At 51.0% G+C, this 16837-nt stretch overlaps 1 protein-coding gene and 2 long non-coding RNA genes across 4 annotated transcripts in view; 2 read left to right on the forward strand and 1 right to left on the reverse strand.

Moving 5' to 3' along the window:
* LOC106510720 (uncharacterized) overlaps positions 1-4210 on the forward strand; it is a 30453-nt gene extending 26243 nt beyond the window's left edge. For both annotated transcript variants that reach the window (XR_014808331.1, XR_014808329.1), the window contains one exon: positions 640-4210. This is a non-coding gene — a long non-coding RNA (uncharacterized LOC106510720). The remainder of the gene's footprint in view (positions 1-639) is intronic.
* On the reverse strand, positions 2495-11493 carry DMRTB1 (DMRT like family B with proline rich C-terminal 1). The gene is made up of 4 exons (XM_003127983.7): positions 10015-11493; positions 8046-8251; positions 4696-4936; positions 2495-3227 (listed from the first exon to the last, which is right to left on the reverse strand). Exons 1-4 carry the CDS (start codon positions 10589-10591, stop codon positions 3163-3165), a joined length of 1089 nt encoding a protein of 362 aa, XP_003128031.5. The 5' UTR covers positions 10592-11493; the 3' UTR covers positions 2495-3162.
* On the forward strand, positions 9683-11804 carry LOC146402960 (uncharacterized). Its single transcript, XR_014808333.1, has 3 exons — positions 9683-10574; positions 11492-11577; positions 11656-11804. It is a non-coding gene; the product is annotated as an uncharacterized LOC146402960 (long non-coding RNA).
* Positions 11805-16837: the final 5033 nt, after the last annotated feature.

The following is a 16837-nucleotide window of genomic DNA, read 5'->3' on the forward strand; positions in this document are numbered from 1 at the left end:
GTTGGACCCCTAGCCTGGGAACCTCCATAAGCGGCCATAAAAAGCAAAAAATACTAATAATAAATAAATAAAAACGTAGTAGAATATCTATTTCACAGGGAGGGCAGCATAAAGGTGATTACTTGAGACGATGGTGATCACACAGTCCAGCCTAAAGGATCGTCATTTTGATCTCCCAGGGATTCCGGGGCTCTTCAAGCCTGTTGGTCCAGGCCTGCTGGCAAAAACACTGCAGTGGACCCCTGCGCTTCAGCCGGTCACTAGGCAACAAGCCCCGCCCCCGCAGTGGTCTCACCTCCGCGTGCCCCGCCCACAGCTGCTGCCCACTCGCCCTCTCTTGGCGGCGCCCTGTCAGTGCACCCGGAGTTTGGCAATGCCAGCCCGTTGCCTTCCACAACGTTCTCCCAACTCATAACCTAGCCCAGCCGGTTTGGGTTGAGCAGTGCTGCCCTGGCCGCCAGGTTCTCTGCTTTTCTTACTTGACGTGTCCCCCGCCCCCAGACCTGGGCTGGGCCAGCCAGTGAGGCAGGAGGTAGGACAGGTGGGCAACTCGGTTGTGTTGAGAATGTTAGTCTCAGGGCAGTAGGGAGCCATGGAAGGTGTGTGAGCAGGGCAGTAACATGAGATCTGGTGTTTCAGTGCTCATGCTGCAGCTGCTGGAGGACAGCCTGGAGGAGCAGGGCATTCAGGAAATATGGATTGTACCAACTGGAAAGGCTACAGGGAGCAGGGGTCCACCGTGCCCACTGGGGTAAGTAACCATGGTGAGAACACACAGGAAAGGACTGATGGGGCTCAGGAGTTCACATCAGGGGGAAGGGAGCCAGGCAGGTGTCCCACCCTGCCCCATAGTTGGTCTTTTCACCCTGGGAGGCACCCTCAAGGCTGCGGGAAAGAAGCTAACCAGTCTCTGGAGAGTCATCAGATCACAGGACTCCAGGAGAAGTGAGCACTCCTCCCCTCCCAGGAGTCCAGTGGTCATAGATCCCTACAGGACAAGGGGACAGCACTTCTCATCTCAAACCCACAGGCTAATTAAACATTGGTCTAGCATGGTGTGGAGTCCCTGAGGTCACATACTGCCTCATCCCTGTGCATGTTACCAGAATGGGAAAACAGCTTTATGGATTAATGCAGCTTGGATGGAGTCTTTCAAAGCATGGAGTCTAAGATAAAGCAAAGTGATGAAAAAGGTCACTGATCCAGCCCCACCTGGCCAAACTGGCAGGGCAGGGGTGCAGTGAGGGCAGGATGAATGAGGCCGAGTGGAACCAGAAGCCGGGTCTTCTCTCCTGCAGCCCTGCGGGCACAGGGGCAGGACCAGCACTGGGGTGGAGGATAGCTTCAGCCTCCAAGCCAGGCTAGTCCAGAACCATTGCATTGTCAGGTCCAGCCTGAAGCTGGTGCTGACCTGTGGGCCTCGGCATACCTGGTTCTGCTCTGCTGAAAGCACTGTCTGTAAAGCAGTAAATGAAAAATTCCCATGACTGTGCAGGCTCCAATAACCTCTAACAGAGCAGACCCAGGCCCGGGACCCCCAGACATCACACTGATGGTGAAAGAACAGTGAGACTGTCACTTCTCGGTGGTCTTCCTGCCACCTGTCTTAAGACACCTGGCCCACAGGCAAGACAGGAGGCAGGTCAGCCTGTTCTTCTGGTGCCTTCCTTCCCAGAGAGAGAACAGGACACCCTCACCCTGGAATCCTTCATCCCAGGTCTCCCACCCTCTCTCTGCCCTCCTCCCAGGAGTGCTTGCCTTCACCAAACTCATTCTTGTCCTTTAAGATGTAGTTGAAACCCCACCTTCTTCAGAAGGCTTTCTCTGACCCCCTCGCGCACAGCCCCCCTCGCCCCCCCGGCCCACAGCAGTCTCGCTGGATGGTCTCTTTGTCTCACTAGAGTCCGTGCCCCTCCATGGGGCAGAGCTGATCGCCAGGCTCTGAACCCAGCAGCGATGCAGGATGCTTTTTAAATGAAGGAGAAACTGAAACCAAAGGAAGAGAACCAGGACCCTAAAACAACAAAATGGGATCAAGTTCTGTTTTTTAAAACCATGTCACTCTGCAGGGACCATGAAAGGAGCTGGGGAAGGGAAACAAAGAGAAATCTTGGCGTTTTATGTGTCTGTATCAGATGGCCTTAAAACATCAACAGTGATAGTGTTTTTGGTTGTTTTTTTTTTAAAGCCCAATAGCCTAGGCCTAGCCTCTGGAAGTAAAGGGAGGGCCTTGCCTAAGCATGCATGGGCAAAGGGCGGCCCAACGGGCCACAAACCCAGGTGCCAACTCCCCTGCCCAATGCTGCCTTCCATAAGGACTGAAAGAGAGGATGAACCTTCCATAAGGATTTCTGCTGCTCATTTTATTTCCGGAGTCAACTAACCCCAGGGAAGAAACTGCTGGCGTCGCAGGGGATCTGGAAGCGCCGTTCTAGTCCCTGAGCGCTGCATCACTGCTTATAAACAGCCTACTTTTTAAAGTTGGCAATCACTATAAAACCACCAAATAGTCAAACTTTAATAGATTTTTTTTAAAAACTAGAAATGATGCCTCTAATGGCTTAAACTTTATGGAGGAGAGGTGATGCTGCCCCGGCAGGCAGAACGCTTACTGCTACGGCCCCTGGAGAAGGGGTGAGGGGCAGGGGACGGGGCAGCAAGGAAGGCCGCTGCAGAGCCCTGGTCCTGGCGGCTCGCACCATCCACCTGGATGTGCTGAAGGCCTGGCGTCTGTGCTGCCCCCAGCTGGGGACCAGGCAGAGGCAGCGGCAGCAGGAGGCTGGAGCAGACAGAGCCTCCTGTTCTGGAGCCGGACCTGAGGAAATCAAAGGCTGCCTCTGGGGGTGAGTCTGCTCACAGGCGCACAACCCAGAGATGGTTCAATTCATTCCGAAATGTGAGCTTCCACCGGCCCCGTACCCTCCTCAGAGCCCCGTCCCTGTCCTGGTGACTTCACCTGCCCTGCTCCTCTTCCACGCCACCCACCTCCGGCTCCGGACTAAGAACCTCCGCGATCACCCGCCTCTCCTCCTATTCTTGAAATGGGAATGAACTGCTATCTTACGCCTACCACTAGCCTCCCGCCCTGCCCAGCACTGAACAGTCGAGAACAGCACTGCTGTAGCCCCCCAAGGCTCCAGGCTGCGGGCTGGAGGCCTGGGCCTAGTCAGACTGCTCCTGGGGTGACGGCTGACGGGGCGGGCATGGCTGCTCCGCATCCTGGTCATCTGCGAAGGACAAAGAAGGGGAACCGGACTTAGCAAGCGGGGACATGACCTCTATTCAGATGTGAGTTTTCTGTAAGGTGTTCCCCTCATTCCCAGGCCCTCGAGAATGAGCAAGTCCCATTCCCACCTCTAATGTGCTAGGAGGCAGGAGACTGGCAGTCTAGTCCAGCCGCGCCCTAGAGTCAAGTTCAAACTCCAGCTCTACTTGTCACAAGCTGGGTGGCAGGAAGCAAGCCACTCCCAGCTCTGACCCTCAGCTTCTCCTTCTGACAAAGGGAGAGGACACTTACCTTGCACTATCAGGTCGGCATGGGATTTAGGTGAAATAGCAAGTGAGAACTATTACGAACAGGAGTGGCTCAGTGGAAACTAATCTGACTAGCATCCATGAGGACGCAGATTCAACCCCTGGCCTCGTTTAGTGGGTTAAGGATCTGGCGCTGCCGTGAGATGTGGTGTAGGTTGCAGATGTGGCTCGGATCTGGTGTTGCTGTTGCTGCAGCATAGGCTGGCAGCTGTAGCCCAGTGGTGTAGGTCACAGATGCAACTCAGATCCTGCATTGCTGTGGCTGTGGTGTAGGCCGGCAGCCTACAGCTCTGATTCAACCCCTTGCCTGGGAACCTCCATATGCTATGGGTGCGGCCCTAAAAAGACCAAAAAAAAAAAAAAAGTAGTATCACCAACGCCTTGCTTCAGGTTCTGCTTAATCCTCAGGATGACCTCGTGAGGTAAGGCCCCCTTCTTAGTCCGCTTTTACAGAAAGTGAGGCACCCACAAGTGAATGAACTTGCCCGAGGTCACACCACTGGCACGTGCCAGGCACCAGAGCCAACGTGCTTCACACCACACTGTACCATCTCTCCAGCTAATAGATCCAGGCACTGGACACACAGCAAGTGTGCAAGAGGCCTCCCTTTCTTTTCCTGAGTTGCCCCAGAGGAGGATTGAAAGGGGAAAGAAAAAAAAAAAAGAAAAAAAAAAATCCTAGAACCGTTAAAGCTGCAAGGGCCCTCAAAAGCGGCCTGGGGCAGAGCACGCACTCCTCCCAGCCCCAAACTGTCTCCTGCTGCTGCTCCCGGCTCAGCACATGCTCTCTTCCCAGGGGCACCTCTGGTTTTCTGAGCACAGCAGGTGCATCCCATTCTCCCAGCCCTGCTAAGGTGAGCAAATCAGCACTGGGCCTGGAGCCAGACAGAGGACGTGGTTGAAATCCCAGCTCCGCCATGTACCTACGGGAGAACCTCTCAGGTTCTAGTGGGTTCCTCACCTGAGAATGGGGACCTACCTCCCCTAACGGCTCGTGCATGGAATTTAGGGCGAGGGGCAAGGAAGGCCCTAAAAGGCCCCAGGGCCCCGCACATCTGAAATTCTGTTCTGTTTCCCTTCTCTCCACCTCCTATTAGAAAGCCGGCCTGGCTCTCGGGGGCCGGGGCCGGGGCCGCTGGGAGGCCCCGGGCGCCCACTCACCCGTGTTCTCATTGTCCGCGTCCGACAGGAGGCTCAGCGAGAAGGACGATGGGGGCGGTGGCGGCGGCGGCGGCGGGAGGAAGTGCAGCGCGGAGAGGAAGCCGGGCGGCAGGAACTGAGGCTGCAGCGGCGGCGGCGGCGGCGGTGGCGGGGGTGGAGGCGGCGGCGGCGGTGGTGGCGGTGGCGGCGGCGGCGGCGGGTAGTAGCCGCCCGGGTGGAAGTCTCCCATGGGCTCTCCCACCTGCGGGGCACACAGAGCGGAAAGCCACAGGCGGAGAGGGTGAGCCAGGGGGCCGGGGCAGCGTTTCCCCTCCTGAGCGGGGTGGATTCACCTCGGCGGCCCCCACACCCGGGGCACAGGGCACGTGAAACAGGGTGTTCGGCCAACACCCGCCAGACGATGGAAGGCGAGACACACAGGCTCATCTCAGATACACCGGAGGAGCAGCGGCATGTGCCTAACGAAGTCCCAACCGCATTCCCGGTTCAGGCCGCTAGGAGGGAGGTGCTGTTGCCACCCTCATCATAAGGACCAACAGCAGCATCATGGAGAGGAAGGGACAGGCCCAGCCACAGAGCTGGTGAGTGGCAGAGGCAGACCTGGATCCCGAGGGGCCCTGACTTCTCTGCTCTGCACTGGGGAAGGGTCTGAATGCGTCCCCACTACTTGTGGTCCCATGTTCTGTGCAGGTGATGACTTGGACTCAGGTGTCACTGGGCCTGTCGGGTCCCCACTCTAACCCGACAGAAGTCTTGGGCGTAGTATAGCTGTTATGACACAAGAGAAGCTGGGAGACTGCAGGAAGGTGGCTTCAGCGATTAACCCTTCTGTGTTTCTGCTCCTTCTGCAGAAGACGGGAGCTAAGCCCACCCCACAGGACCCCAAGGCTGGAACAAGGGGACGGGAGGGGTGATGAGCTTAGCTGACAAAGACGTGAACATAACAGAGCACAATGAATTTCAGGTGTAGTTGCCACCACTGACGTCTCCACCCCGAAACTTCACAGCAGCACTTCACCAGCTGTGCTCGAGAGAACCTGACTGGACACAAGATATGGGTAAGTGATTCTGAAAGTGGTCTTTGTCCAGGGAGTCTGAGAAATCCTGCTTACTGCCCCCACGTTGGTGAGTCACACACAAGCATACTAGAGCCTTGAAGCAGCCTGCAAACATCTCCTTAGGTTAACCCTGCATTTCCCAACTTAATCTGACCACAAGGAAGGGAAGAAAGCCCACTTTTGAGTGCCTCCCATGTGCCAGACACTTTATAAGCATTCACACCTTATTGCCAGAATCTGTCAACGGCCCTAGGAGATCCCACTGTACAGCCTAACAAACCAAGTGAGGTGAAACCATGCGGCCAGTGAACAGTGGAGGTAGGATTGGATTCTAGGTCTGATTCCAGGCCCGTGCTCCTTTGTGACAAGAGAAAAGAGGAAGCGGAGCAGCAGCAGGTGAGGCAGGACAGGAAGAGGGCAGAAAGCGGCTGGTGAAGCATCTCGGGGGCTGGGCCGGGGGCCGCAGGACCAGGATGAAAGCAATTTTGAGGCTTTTGGGTTTGCAACAGCTTCACAAATAAATGCCTGATCCTCTACCCAGACGCGAAGGGGGTGGGAAGGGGGATTATTAGTGCTTTAATTCCAAGCTGCTCAGCCAAGTCTCTCCCTGGATCACAGCTCCTGCCTGGGGCTTGTGGTGGCAGCTCAGGCCCGGATAAACTGACTGAGATCACACTCTCAACAAAGGCCGTCTGGCAGGCCTGTCAATCAGAGCCCTGCCCTGGACTCCAGGCCCCGGGCCGCTGTGTGAGCAGACGGTGGGTGTGTGCTCCATTTGGCCAAGGCCCCTCTCTTTGTGTGGAGGCGCAAGATGCTATGCCGGCCCTGGGCTGCAGTGGGGTGGCCAGGCAGGGCACGGATGGGGGTGCGAGTCAAGGGCCAGGGGTGCTCTACCGCTGTCCTGCACCTGACACTGACCAGCTGTGTAATCGGAATCCCAGCCCCTCACTCGCCAGTCCTGTGCCTGTGGGCAAACAGCCCCTCCTCACTCCTCCACGGTATCTCCTACGCTGAGGAAATACCACGCACCTCGGAGGCTCACCTAAGAGCCAGAAGGCAGCCTGGAAATGATCAAGACCGGTGGTATTCAAACTTTTTCCCTGTGAGTGAACGGAAAACTCTTTCTAAATAAAGCTGTAAAATATCTAGAACAGATAGAGGAGATGCTGCTGGGGCTGAAGCAGGAGTTGGGATCCAGCCGTGGGTCCAAGCAGCCTGCTCACAGCTGGAACCCCAGCCTGCATACTGGCTCCACTCTGTGGCTCATGACCTCATGATGTAAATATCAAGCTTTCATCCTTTGTCTTACTCACTTTTCACACGAAACCAAAGAAGCCTGCTCTCTCCTCACTCTTCTCCACCCTCCACCCGAGGGGAACGTCTCTGTTTAACACCCAGGGTTAGGCTCAGAGCTCTGAGGCCAAGAGTCAAGGTAACTGATGATGGGCTACACTTCTGTGAACTTGAGCTGCATCTGAGCCAACCTCCCCCGCTTATGGGGCTAAAGCCGGGACGGTTCACCCAGGCCTCTCACTATTCTGCAGTCCTGATGACCCTCAGAGGTTGCCAGAAAGAGAAGGAGCTGGGAACCAAGGCCACAAAACCTAGTCACCCCTAATCCCGTCTCACACGACAGGGTCGGCCTGACTCTTACACTCAGTAGTCGGACCTCCAGGCTCAAAGAGCAGCCTAGTTAGCAACTGACTGCTGATCTGATAAAAGGATTCAATTTCATCCATTCTTTCACTAAGGATCTCCTAAGGGGAGAGGTGTTTGGTGGAAGGTTTCCCTATTTTTCCATGACTAAGCTTCAATGCCACTTCTTCCTAAAAGCCCTCTGGTGTCTCGAATGGACCATACCTTTGGGGCAGGGAACCTACGTAGCAGTTGAGGCTCTGCCCTCAACTGTGTGGCTCCAGGAAAGAGGATTTCCTTTCTGGTATCCAGCAAAAAGGCCCTTCTCGCACTGGTGTCCCATGAGTCAAGGCTGGTGGTCACTCAGTGTTACCGAGTGGCTGTTCCCCAGGCTTACCTGAGATGTGTCTGTCTTTCTTCCTGCTTGACCTCCTGGAGTCTTGTAGCCTGTGCCACAGCCCAGGTCGACTTGTCTACACGTGTACTCTGCTAACCCATGTGCACTCCCAGAGGTGCACACTGTACAAGGCCAAGGCTGTATCCAGGGCTCAGGGCCTGGCATAAAGTGGGCACAAAGACTGGCTTCCTGGGACTGAGGCTCCATACAAGCAGCCAGGATTAGGAGGAAGCTGGAAAGGAGTCAGGGATGGTACTCACCAAGCCTCCTCCATGGTAATAGCTGCAGGGCACATGGCGGAAGCCCCGCTGCAGGGGGATCCCCGGGGTCGGGGGAGCATCCTGGTAGCCCAGCGGGAACGGGCGGTAGGGGTGCATGCTGGTGCAGCTTGGGTACAGCTTAGATGGTTCTCTCTCCAGGTACTCAGACCCCACCACATAATCCGGGTTGAGGCTTAGAGGGAGCCCTGAAAAGGCAAGTGATGAGAGAAGTGATACAAACACATGCAGCTGGGAAAAAGGGCATCACATTACTGTCCAAAGGTGGCAGTAAAATAAACACTCATATCCATTTACACAAAAACTCCCACATCCATTGTGGCCTTTTTTTTTTTTTTGCTTTTTAGGGCTGCAGTTGCTGCCCTGCACCGCAGCTCACAGCAACACATGATCCCTAACCTGACCAAGGCCAGGGATTGCACCTGCATCCCCATGGATACTAGTTGGGTTTGTTACCACTGAGCCACAACGGGACTGCCAATCCTCTCTGCTTTTAAAATTCTCCAACCATGTTCCATTGCTCTTAGAAGAAGTCCTCGGCACAGCCACAAAGCCCCATGTGGGCTGGCTCCAGCCTCCTCCTGTCTGATAACCGAGCAGCTCTCTTTCTCCGCCACTTCAGGGCCTTTACAGATGCTTTTCCTTCAGCTTGGAAGGCTTTCTATCCTAACCCCACTTTGCCTCCTTACGTCCTCAGTACTCAGCTCCTAATTTTCCTTCAGACCACAGCAAAACCACTGATCATTCGAGCTCCAGACACCGATCTGTGCTATTCTCTGATCGGTGCTGTCCCTCTCACAGGGACAGGATCCTTGAGGGCCAAGATCTGACTCATCCCCCTTCACCTTTTCATCACTGGCGTCTGGCACACGTTCTCTGCTTTGAGAATGGAACAAAGAAAACCTCTATGTCCATGGAAAGGTATCCTTCTCCTAGGCCTGCTGTCTCAGGTGTGTCTCCCTATACTGTTCCCTTGGGACCTCTATCTTCCTAGAATGTCCCCCACGGCAGAAAGAGCCTTCAGGGAGCATCAGGCCAATCCCCTTAGCATATGGAGGGTAGAGACTCCTACAGAGGGAAGGCGCTTGCCCAAGGTCACAGAGTGAGCAGGCCTCCAGCGTCCTGACTCAGACGTGTGCTCCTTCCACCACACTGCGATCAAGAGAACCAAGAAAACACGTGTCTGCACCCCAAACGAGCCCCTTCTAAAAAGCCTCCAAACAAACAAAACGAAGTAATAAAAAAGCCTCAAATCTCCATGTGACTTGAAAGTGTAGTGGAAGCAGCAAGACATAGGGAACAGTGTAATTTATGCACATGGAGGGAGGGGAAACAATAGGCAATACATCTCAACTATTCTTCTGCAGCGTGCAGAGAAGAGGTCTCATTCCCACCACCACCAGGGGAAGACCAGCAAGGGGTGCGCAGAGGCACTGGGCCAGGGCTTGGCTGAGGGGCGGGGCCTAGGATACAGCAAGAAGGGCACAGTGCGCAGGTGCAGCCCTGCAGCGTCAGCCCACCCACAGGGGGCGTCCTGGGGGCGGAGCCTCCAACTCAAGAAAAGGGCGGGAAAAGGTGCGCAAGCGCAGCCCAGCCACTCTCCCCGCCAGAGTTCCCGTGGAGAAGCTGCGGCTGAGCTGACTGGGAGCCATCTTTTTCCTTGCAAGCGGGAAAGGCAGCAACTCTGACTAAATGTTACAAGCCCGCAAGACCACTCATTTCTTTCTTTCTTTTTACCTTCTTGCAAAAAGGCACCGAACCCAAAAGCCTATTCGGGAAAAGGTTTCCCAGAGCAAGGTTACCTCTAGAAGAACTCCTCCCCACGCCGACCCCAAGGGCCCGTCCCCGCAGGATCCACTGGCCTGAGACGCCGCTGTGGGAAGCGGAGAGGGGGCAGGACGGGAGGGAAACCCACAGCGGGGCAAGGCTGCGCGGGGCCCGGGAATCTTACCGAAGTCGGCGAACGGCGGGCTGGGCACAGGCCGCAGAGGCCTGCGCAGCTCCAGGCGGCCGGAAAATCCCCGGCCTGCGGCCTCCGCCCCGAGCTGGGGCCCCAGAGAACCAGACATGACCGCGGCGGCGGCGGCGGCGCGTTCTCTTGGCCCCACGTGGCCGCGGCCGCCCAGAACTGGCTGGAAGGCGCTCGGGCCGGGGCTCGGGCCCCGCGGGGGTCTCTCCAGGAAGCCGGGGGCCGCGCGGCCCTCTGGGTCTCCCGAAGCGGCCAGCGTTGGCAGCGGGCGGAAGCTTGAGCCCAGGACGGCGGCCGCAGGCCCGGAGGCCAGCTGGGGCCCCTGCGCACCCAGGGCCACCTCCTGCTCTTCCTCGGAGGCCTGCTTCTTGAGCAGTTTTTGCGCAGCCATGATCTTCTGGCGCTCGGTGATCAGGTAGCACTTCTCGCAGGTGCACTGCTTCCAGCGGCACTTGCCCGCGTGGCCCTTTACGGGCACCAGGAACCCATGGTTCCGGCACCGGGAGCACTTGGGGGTGCGCAGCATCTTGTCGGCCAGCTTGGTAAGATCTACCTTCATAGCACAACCGTCACCTCTGGGAGCTGCCGAGCGAGTGGGGCAGGAATGAGCAGCGCCCCACAAGTCCCTGGTGCTAGGGACTTTGGATACACTTGTAACAAAACGGCTCCCAGAGCGTCCCAGGAACTGCAGCAAAGCCCTTGCATTTCCCCTCCCTTTTTTGGGTGCAAAATTTGGAAAGTTTCTGTGCCTTGGTGAATAAGATGCAAGGGATTGGGCTGAAGAAATTCTTCATGGAATGCAATTGCACGTATCTCATTTCGGTTATCTGAAGTCTTAGGCATTTAATTTCCAAACTTAACATTCCCGCCATCCCAAAGACAGAAGGTATTTTGTAATTTCGAAAAAGGCGGGGTGATGTTCAACGGTTCACATTAAAGCTCCAGAGGAACGTAGCTCTCAGTAAACCCATTCTGGTAGAAAAACAGTCCAAGAGGCAAAGCCGTGTTTCTCCTCCCAAGAGCTGCTCTTCTGCTGAATTTCATTTACCTCCCCTGCAGAGAAACAGCCGTTCACCAGTGATGCTTCCAGAATATTCTCAAGAGCTCACTGCAGTGTAATAGTTGCTCAAGGGTGTGCCCTTACAGGAATTCCCACTTCTTAAGAGCCTTGTTGGTGTAGGAATGCATTTCTGGAAGATGGCATATTCCTGATGTTGATGCCTTCCAAAGGAAAACACACTTAGAATGCTTTAAAGTAAAATAGCTGAGGATATTTTTGCCTGAGCTTGAATCGTTGCTTAACCGTTCCATGAATTTAGTTATTCCTGTAAAACAACCCAAATCTTGGGACACTTTGAAGGGCTGCCACAAATTTCATAGTTTCCTAAGACTGCTAAATAAACTCATTTTCTTGTTTGATTGAAATTTGTGACACACTAAGGTCTTTTTTCCCCTTTAGGTCTAAAAAGAGAAAGAAAAAAATGAGCCATTAACACCTAAGATGAAGACCTTGTCATCATAGGATCCATCATTATCTTTACGAAGGTAGTTATGGTTAGTAGCTAGCTAAAATGGGTGTATTTTTAATTGCCCTTTCTCTGAAGTTCCCTCTCTTTCTGGAAGCAGAATCATGGTAGAAGCTGAGAGCCAAGGCGGGGAGTCCACCTTGATCTTCCTGGTTGCAGCTGTACTTTGCATTTCTCACCAGCTGCCTGACAATAGGGAACGGTTGCCATTCTGAGGCTGTTTATGTACAGGAAAGCTGAAAAGAGGTTTGTAAAATCTTTTTCTGCTTTAAAAAAAATCTTAATAAGAGGGCAAGAGTACATGCTTTCTGTATTATTTGCCCTTCAGGAATTGCACTGATAATTTGAATCCATTTAAAGAGATCCAGGTTTATCTCTGCTTTGCTCTAACACCCTCTATCTTAAATTTTGATTTAAAAAAATCTGGTCCCATAGATAAAAGGACAAGCAAGCTCTTTTTCTGACACCACTCAATTCAGAATGTCTAATTTTTTAACTGACCTTGTCATTTGAAAATGTTACTTAAAAATCGTAGTTTCAAGACTGCTGTAAAAAAAATCTGGGGCAAAGCTGCATTGTTTCATGATACTGCAAATTTTAAGGTCATTTTTTGCATTGTTAAATTTAAATTTTAACATCAGGTGACCCGGGCTGATAAGGCCTAAACAAAAAAACTGCTCTCATTTACATTTCATGCTTGACCACTCAAGCTCTCTTCATTTTCCTTTTAATGATTTAAAGGAAAAGCCTATTCAAAGACAGCTATTTAAATTAACATATTTTAGCCCTGTTAACAACAAAATGCTTCCATATTTACTTCATAACTTTAGGGGCAAAATATACCCAGGGTGATGTGAATTTGCATAGTACTCTGAGAACATTAATAAACAACCGTATATCTTTTTAATCAGTAGTCACATTATAAGATGCAAACCCGAGGGTTTATACAGTAAACAAGTAAAAAAAAAAAAAAAAAAAAGACTAATTCATTTCTCTCTTTCCCCCAAAGTCTCAATTTGTGTAGGCAAATTCCAACAGCGCTTTATTTATTTCTCTCTTGGAAATGCAAGCAAATTGATAGTTTTGTTTTATTTAGGTAATGACTGATTTACTTCTTAGGCTGCTGCTCTCTCTCTTTCTATATATGGTGTATGTATGTGTGTGTGTGTATATATATATATATATATATTTATTTATTTAATTTGTTATTTTAAAAGACAGTAGGACGTAAAAGTGAAAAACTGGAAGTAAGTTTGGGAGTAGTAAGTACATGGTGGATCCCTCCCTTCCCTACAACTAATCCTTTGGATGTTCATGTTTAAGAAAGTGCATCATTCTAAGCAATCGTTTATAAAATGAGAAGTTATAGTTGCTAAGGATTCAGCAGTTTGACGAATTAACCACAAAGGGTCTGGTGGTTGGTCATATCTGAGTTCCAGCTTTATTTATTTATTTTTTTGGTCTTTTTAGGGCTGCACCCTCAACATACGGAGGTTCCCAGGCTAGGGCTCGAATCAGTGCTGTAGCTGCTGGCCTACACCACAGCCACAGCAACACAGGATCTGAGCCATGTCTTCGACCTATACCAAGCTCTCAGCAACACCGGATCCTTGACCCATTGAGCAAGGCCAGGGATCAAACCTGTGTCCCCATGGGTGCTAATCAGATTCGTTTCGCCTGAGCCACAGCGGGAATTCCAGTTCCAGCTTTAGAAACGGGCCCTTTTTCCTCAGAGTTCCAAGTTTCCTACCTTGAATAATTTCTCTTCTCTTCTGTTAATATGCTTGCTATTGGTACTGTTTAATTCATCTTCATTTTAAAGATCCTTGTATAATGCAGTGCACGGGGGTATCATTTATAATCATTAAATATTGCATGCACTGTAATGCTTCCCTCAGTGGTAGCACACGAGAGTAAGGAAGGGCTTTTTTTGCCTATAACATCTCTCCCCCAGCAGCTATAACCCAGATATCTGCTGTCTTTTCCTTCTTCAGGCTCTCTCTAGTGAGCATTAAAAACTTTATTGAAGATTTTGTAGGGGATAGAGGGGAGAATTTACATGACACATCTTATAGCAGATGCTTTAAAATCCTGCCTTAGCATTCTGTTCTCTCAAGATCCTCCTCTGCTGTGCCACACCTACTGGTGAGAAACTGGACTGGTCCCTCTACCATCACCTCTGCTGCCCCCACCCTCCACCCCGGTACCCAGCCTCTCTAGCGTCTCTCTCCTTTCTGGACTTTTGAGAGCTCTGTAATGGCTATGACTATTTTACTTTCCTTTATGTCTCACACAATATAGACCTTCAGTAAATATTTGTTGAATGTGCAAATGAATCTTCCCTCCCTTTCCTGTCAATGTCAGAATCATCTCCTGTCTCACTGGCACTGTAAATCAATTTGGATCCCGCAACTTTTCCCAGACATCAGCCCAGAGTGAATATAGGACCACTCTCCTGATAAGCAGAATTTGGGGATCAACTTTGGTTCCTTGAACTTACCCCCCCATCCAGGTGGTTTAATAACAGTAATGATACCAACTAGCGCTTAGGAAGTGTTTGTATGTGCCAGGAATTATTAGGTGCTTTATGTGTATTCATATAACTGTCAAAATAACCCTTTAGAGTAAGTACTGTTGTTTTCACCCCCATTTTAGACAAGATAAAACTGAAGCCTAGGCGTTCCCATCGTGGCTCAGTGGAAACGAATCTGAGTAGCATCCATGAGGATGCAGGTTCAATCCCTGGCCTTGCTCGATGGCTTAAGGATCTGGCGTTGCTGTGAGCTGTGGTGTAGACCAGCAGCTACAGCTCCAATTCGACCCCTAGCTTGGGAACCTCCATATGCCGCAGGTGCAGCCCTAACAAGACAAAACAAAAACAAAAAACCCTGAAGCCTAGAGAAGTTGGGTATCTTGCCCAAGGTGTTCAGCTGTCATGTGGCAGAGCCATGTTTCAAAACCAGGAATCTATCGTCAGAGTCCATGTTCTTAACCGGATATCTGCTAACTCAGTATTTCTTCTAAGTAAATACAGTGGTCTCCCCAAGAAGGTGCTGGTGATTAAAAGAAATATTTGTCTGGTTACATACACCATTATAGTTGGGGGCAAAGCAGAAGTGAAGGTGGTAGCAACCTGGGGAAGGAAGTGTTTGTATCTGCCAGTAATTATTAAGTGCTGTATGTGTACTTCCTAGGATACCTTGCTTAGGTGCTTTTCTCCCCCCATAGCTGATATGTATTGAGTGCCAATTATGTGCTAAGCATAAGGGACACAGAAGTAAATAAAAAGGTAAGATCTTTACCTTTAGGCTTATATTCTAGCTGGCAAACCAGACAGTAAACAAACAATTCCAGATGAAAGCTGAGGAGAGGCAGGAAGAGCCAGGATGCTGCGGGAACCCATAAGAGGGTCCTAACCTGGATCAAGAAATCAAGGAAGACTTCCTGGAGGGGCTGATTTCTGAGCTCAGGCCTAAGGGCTGAGTAGGAGTTAGCTAGCTACAGGAGCAGGAGAGCTTTGTCCCAGACAGAGAGAACAACGTGTTTAAGGCTGCAGCTTGGCTGTAGGACACAGGTCAGGAGCCTGGACAGAGAGAAGAGATGTGAAGGTTAAGCAGTAACCCTGTGGAGAGAGGGTCCTTGGAGGAAATTAGAGGAATCTCTGTTGAAACTGAGTAGGACCCTGCCGGCCCCTGCTGGGTACAAAAGCCCCTCTGTGTCTCCCACTTCTTATAAAGAAAAAGCCTTTAGTCTCCTGAGGCCTTCCCTGAGTTCCAAAGAGCAGATTCAAACAGTTACTAATTGGGGAAGAGAAGGAATGCAGAAACAAGGGGAAAGCAGTCCAGAAACAATAGTTCAGCAGTAAAACAGAGTCCCGGTTCCTCTTCCAGGGATATGCCTACCAATCTGACTTGTACCTTTGCGTTCTGTAGGAACTGGAACTAAGACCCCCACCGGGGGGGGGGGGGGAGGGATGTCTAGACCACACGCTGAGCAAGAGCACTAGACCCAGACTGGTTGGAACGGAAGGCTGCACTAGCCAGTCAGAAGAAAGTCATGCCCCCTGCAACCCTCACCCTAAAAGTTGCCTTTGAAAGCCATAAGGGAGTTTGGGTCTTTTGGGCCTGAGCTGCCTATTCTTCTTGCTTGGAGCCCTACAAATAAACACGGTACTTTCTTTCACCATTCCATTGGCTTTGCTGCACAGCAGGTGAGGGGACTTGGGTTTGGCTCAGTAACACAAAGACTAAGGAGTAGAATTGACTTGGTAGAGCCAGGCCAAACTAGGACCCATATATCCAGATGTCTAGTTCCTGCCCGTGATTGTTCCTTCAGAAAGTAGACCAGTAAGTAACTAGGACTCACCTAGGTATTGCAAGCTTCAAGTGGGTTGAGTGGGGTTTTATCTGGGGAAGTTGTTCCAGGTTGGGCACACACTTGGGGTAGGTCATGGCCCTGGGCTGGCACTATGCTAGACAGGGTTATTCCTCCTACTCCTGGGTCCCTGTTGACGGATTCGTATGACTTCTCCCAGGAATCTCAAACAGGATAGGCAGCAAGTAGAGGAGACAAAAGAGTCAGAGAAAAGGAGAATGGGATGAAATCAAACAGAAAGCAGCTGAAGAGATTGTGTAGATAAAGACTGGAACAAACAATTCTGTGGAGCAGATGAGACATATAACATCTGGCGGACAGGGCAGGCTCACAGTGGCATTGCTAGCTGAGTTAGACCTCATAGCACTGACGTTTTGTTTTTACTTGCTAATTTGATGGGGGGGGAAAAGTATTTTTACACACACACACACTTTCAAATTTATGTCCCTATAAAATACATTGTTAAAAGGAGCTAACAGCCTTAATGCCACTGTCCTTTGTTAAAATGCAGATTTGATTTATGTGTGAATTTAACACCAATATATCCAGGGCACCATTCCCTAGAAAAATCAGAGTCAAAAAGAACAAAGGATACACCAGAAACTAACACAACATTGTAAATTAACTATACTTCAATTTTAAAAACAGAGAAAAAGGAGCAAAGAAAATTAAATTTAACTTTCCTTTCTCTATGTATGTTCCTTGTCTAGTTTCTTAGAACAGTAAATTCCTGTTCGTCTTAAAAACAAACAAAAAGACACCCACATTTGAGTAATAAAAAAAATGAAAAAAAAAAAAAAAAGACACTCAGAATTTTTCCCTGAATTCTGCTTCTATGAGAATGGCAAGCAGATATCAGAAATTTCTCTTTCAAGAGACCTTTTCATTTTATGTAGAGAGTCAGA

The sequence above is a fragment of the Sus scrofa genome, chromosome 6 (assembly GCF_054392235.1).
Source record: "Sus scrofa isolate SSC_HxYL_T2T_F1_AM1 chromosome 6, Sscrofa_HxYL_maternal_Yorkshire_Landrace_v2.0, whole genome shotgun sequence".
NCBI lineage: Eukaryota > Metazoa > Chordata > Mammalia > Artiodactyla > Suidae > Sus > Sus scrofa.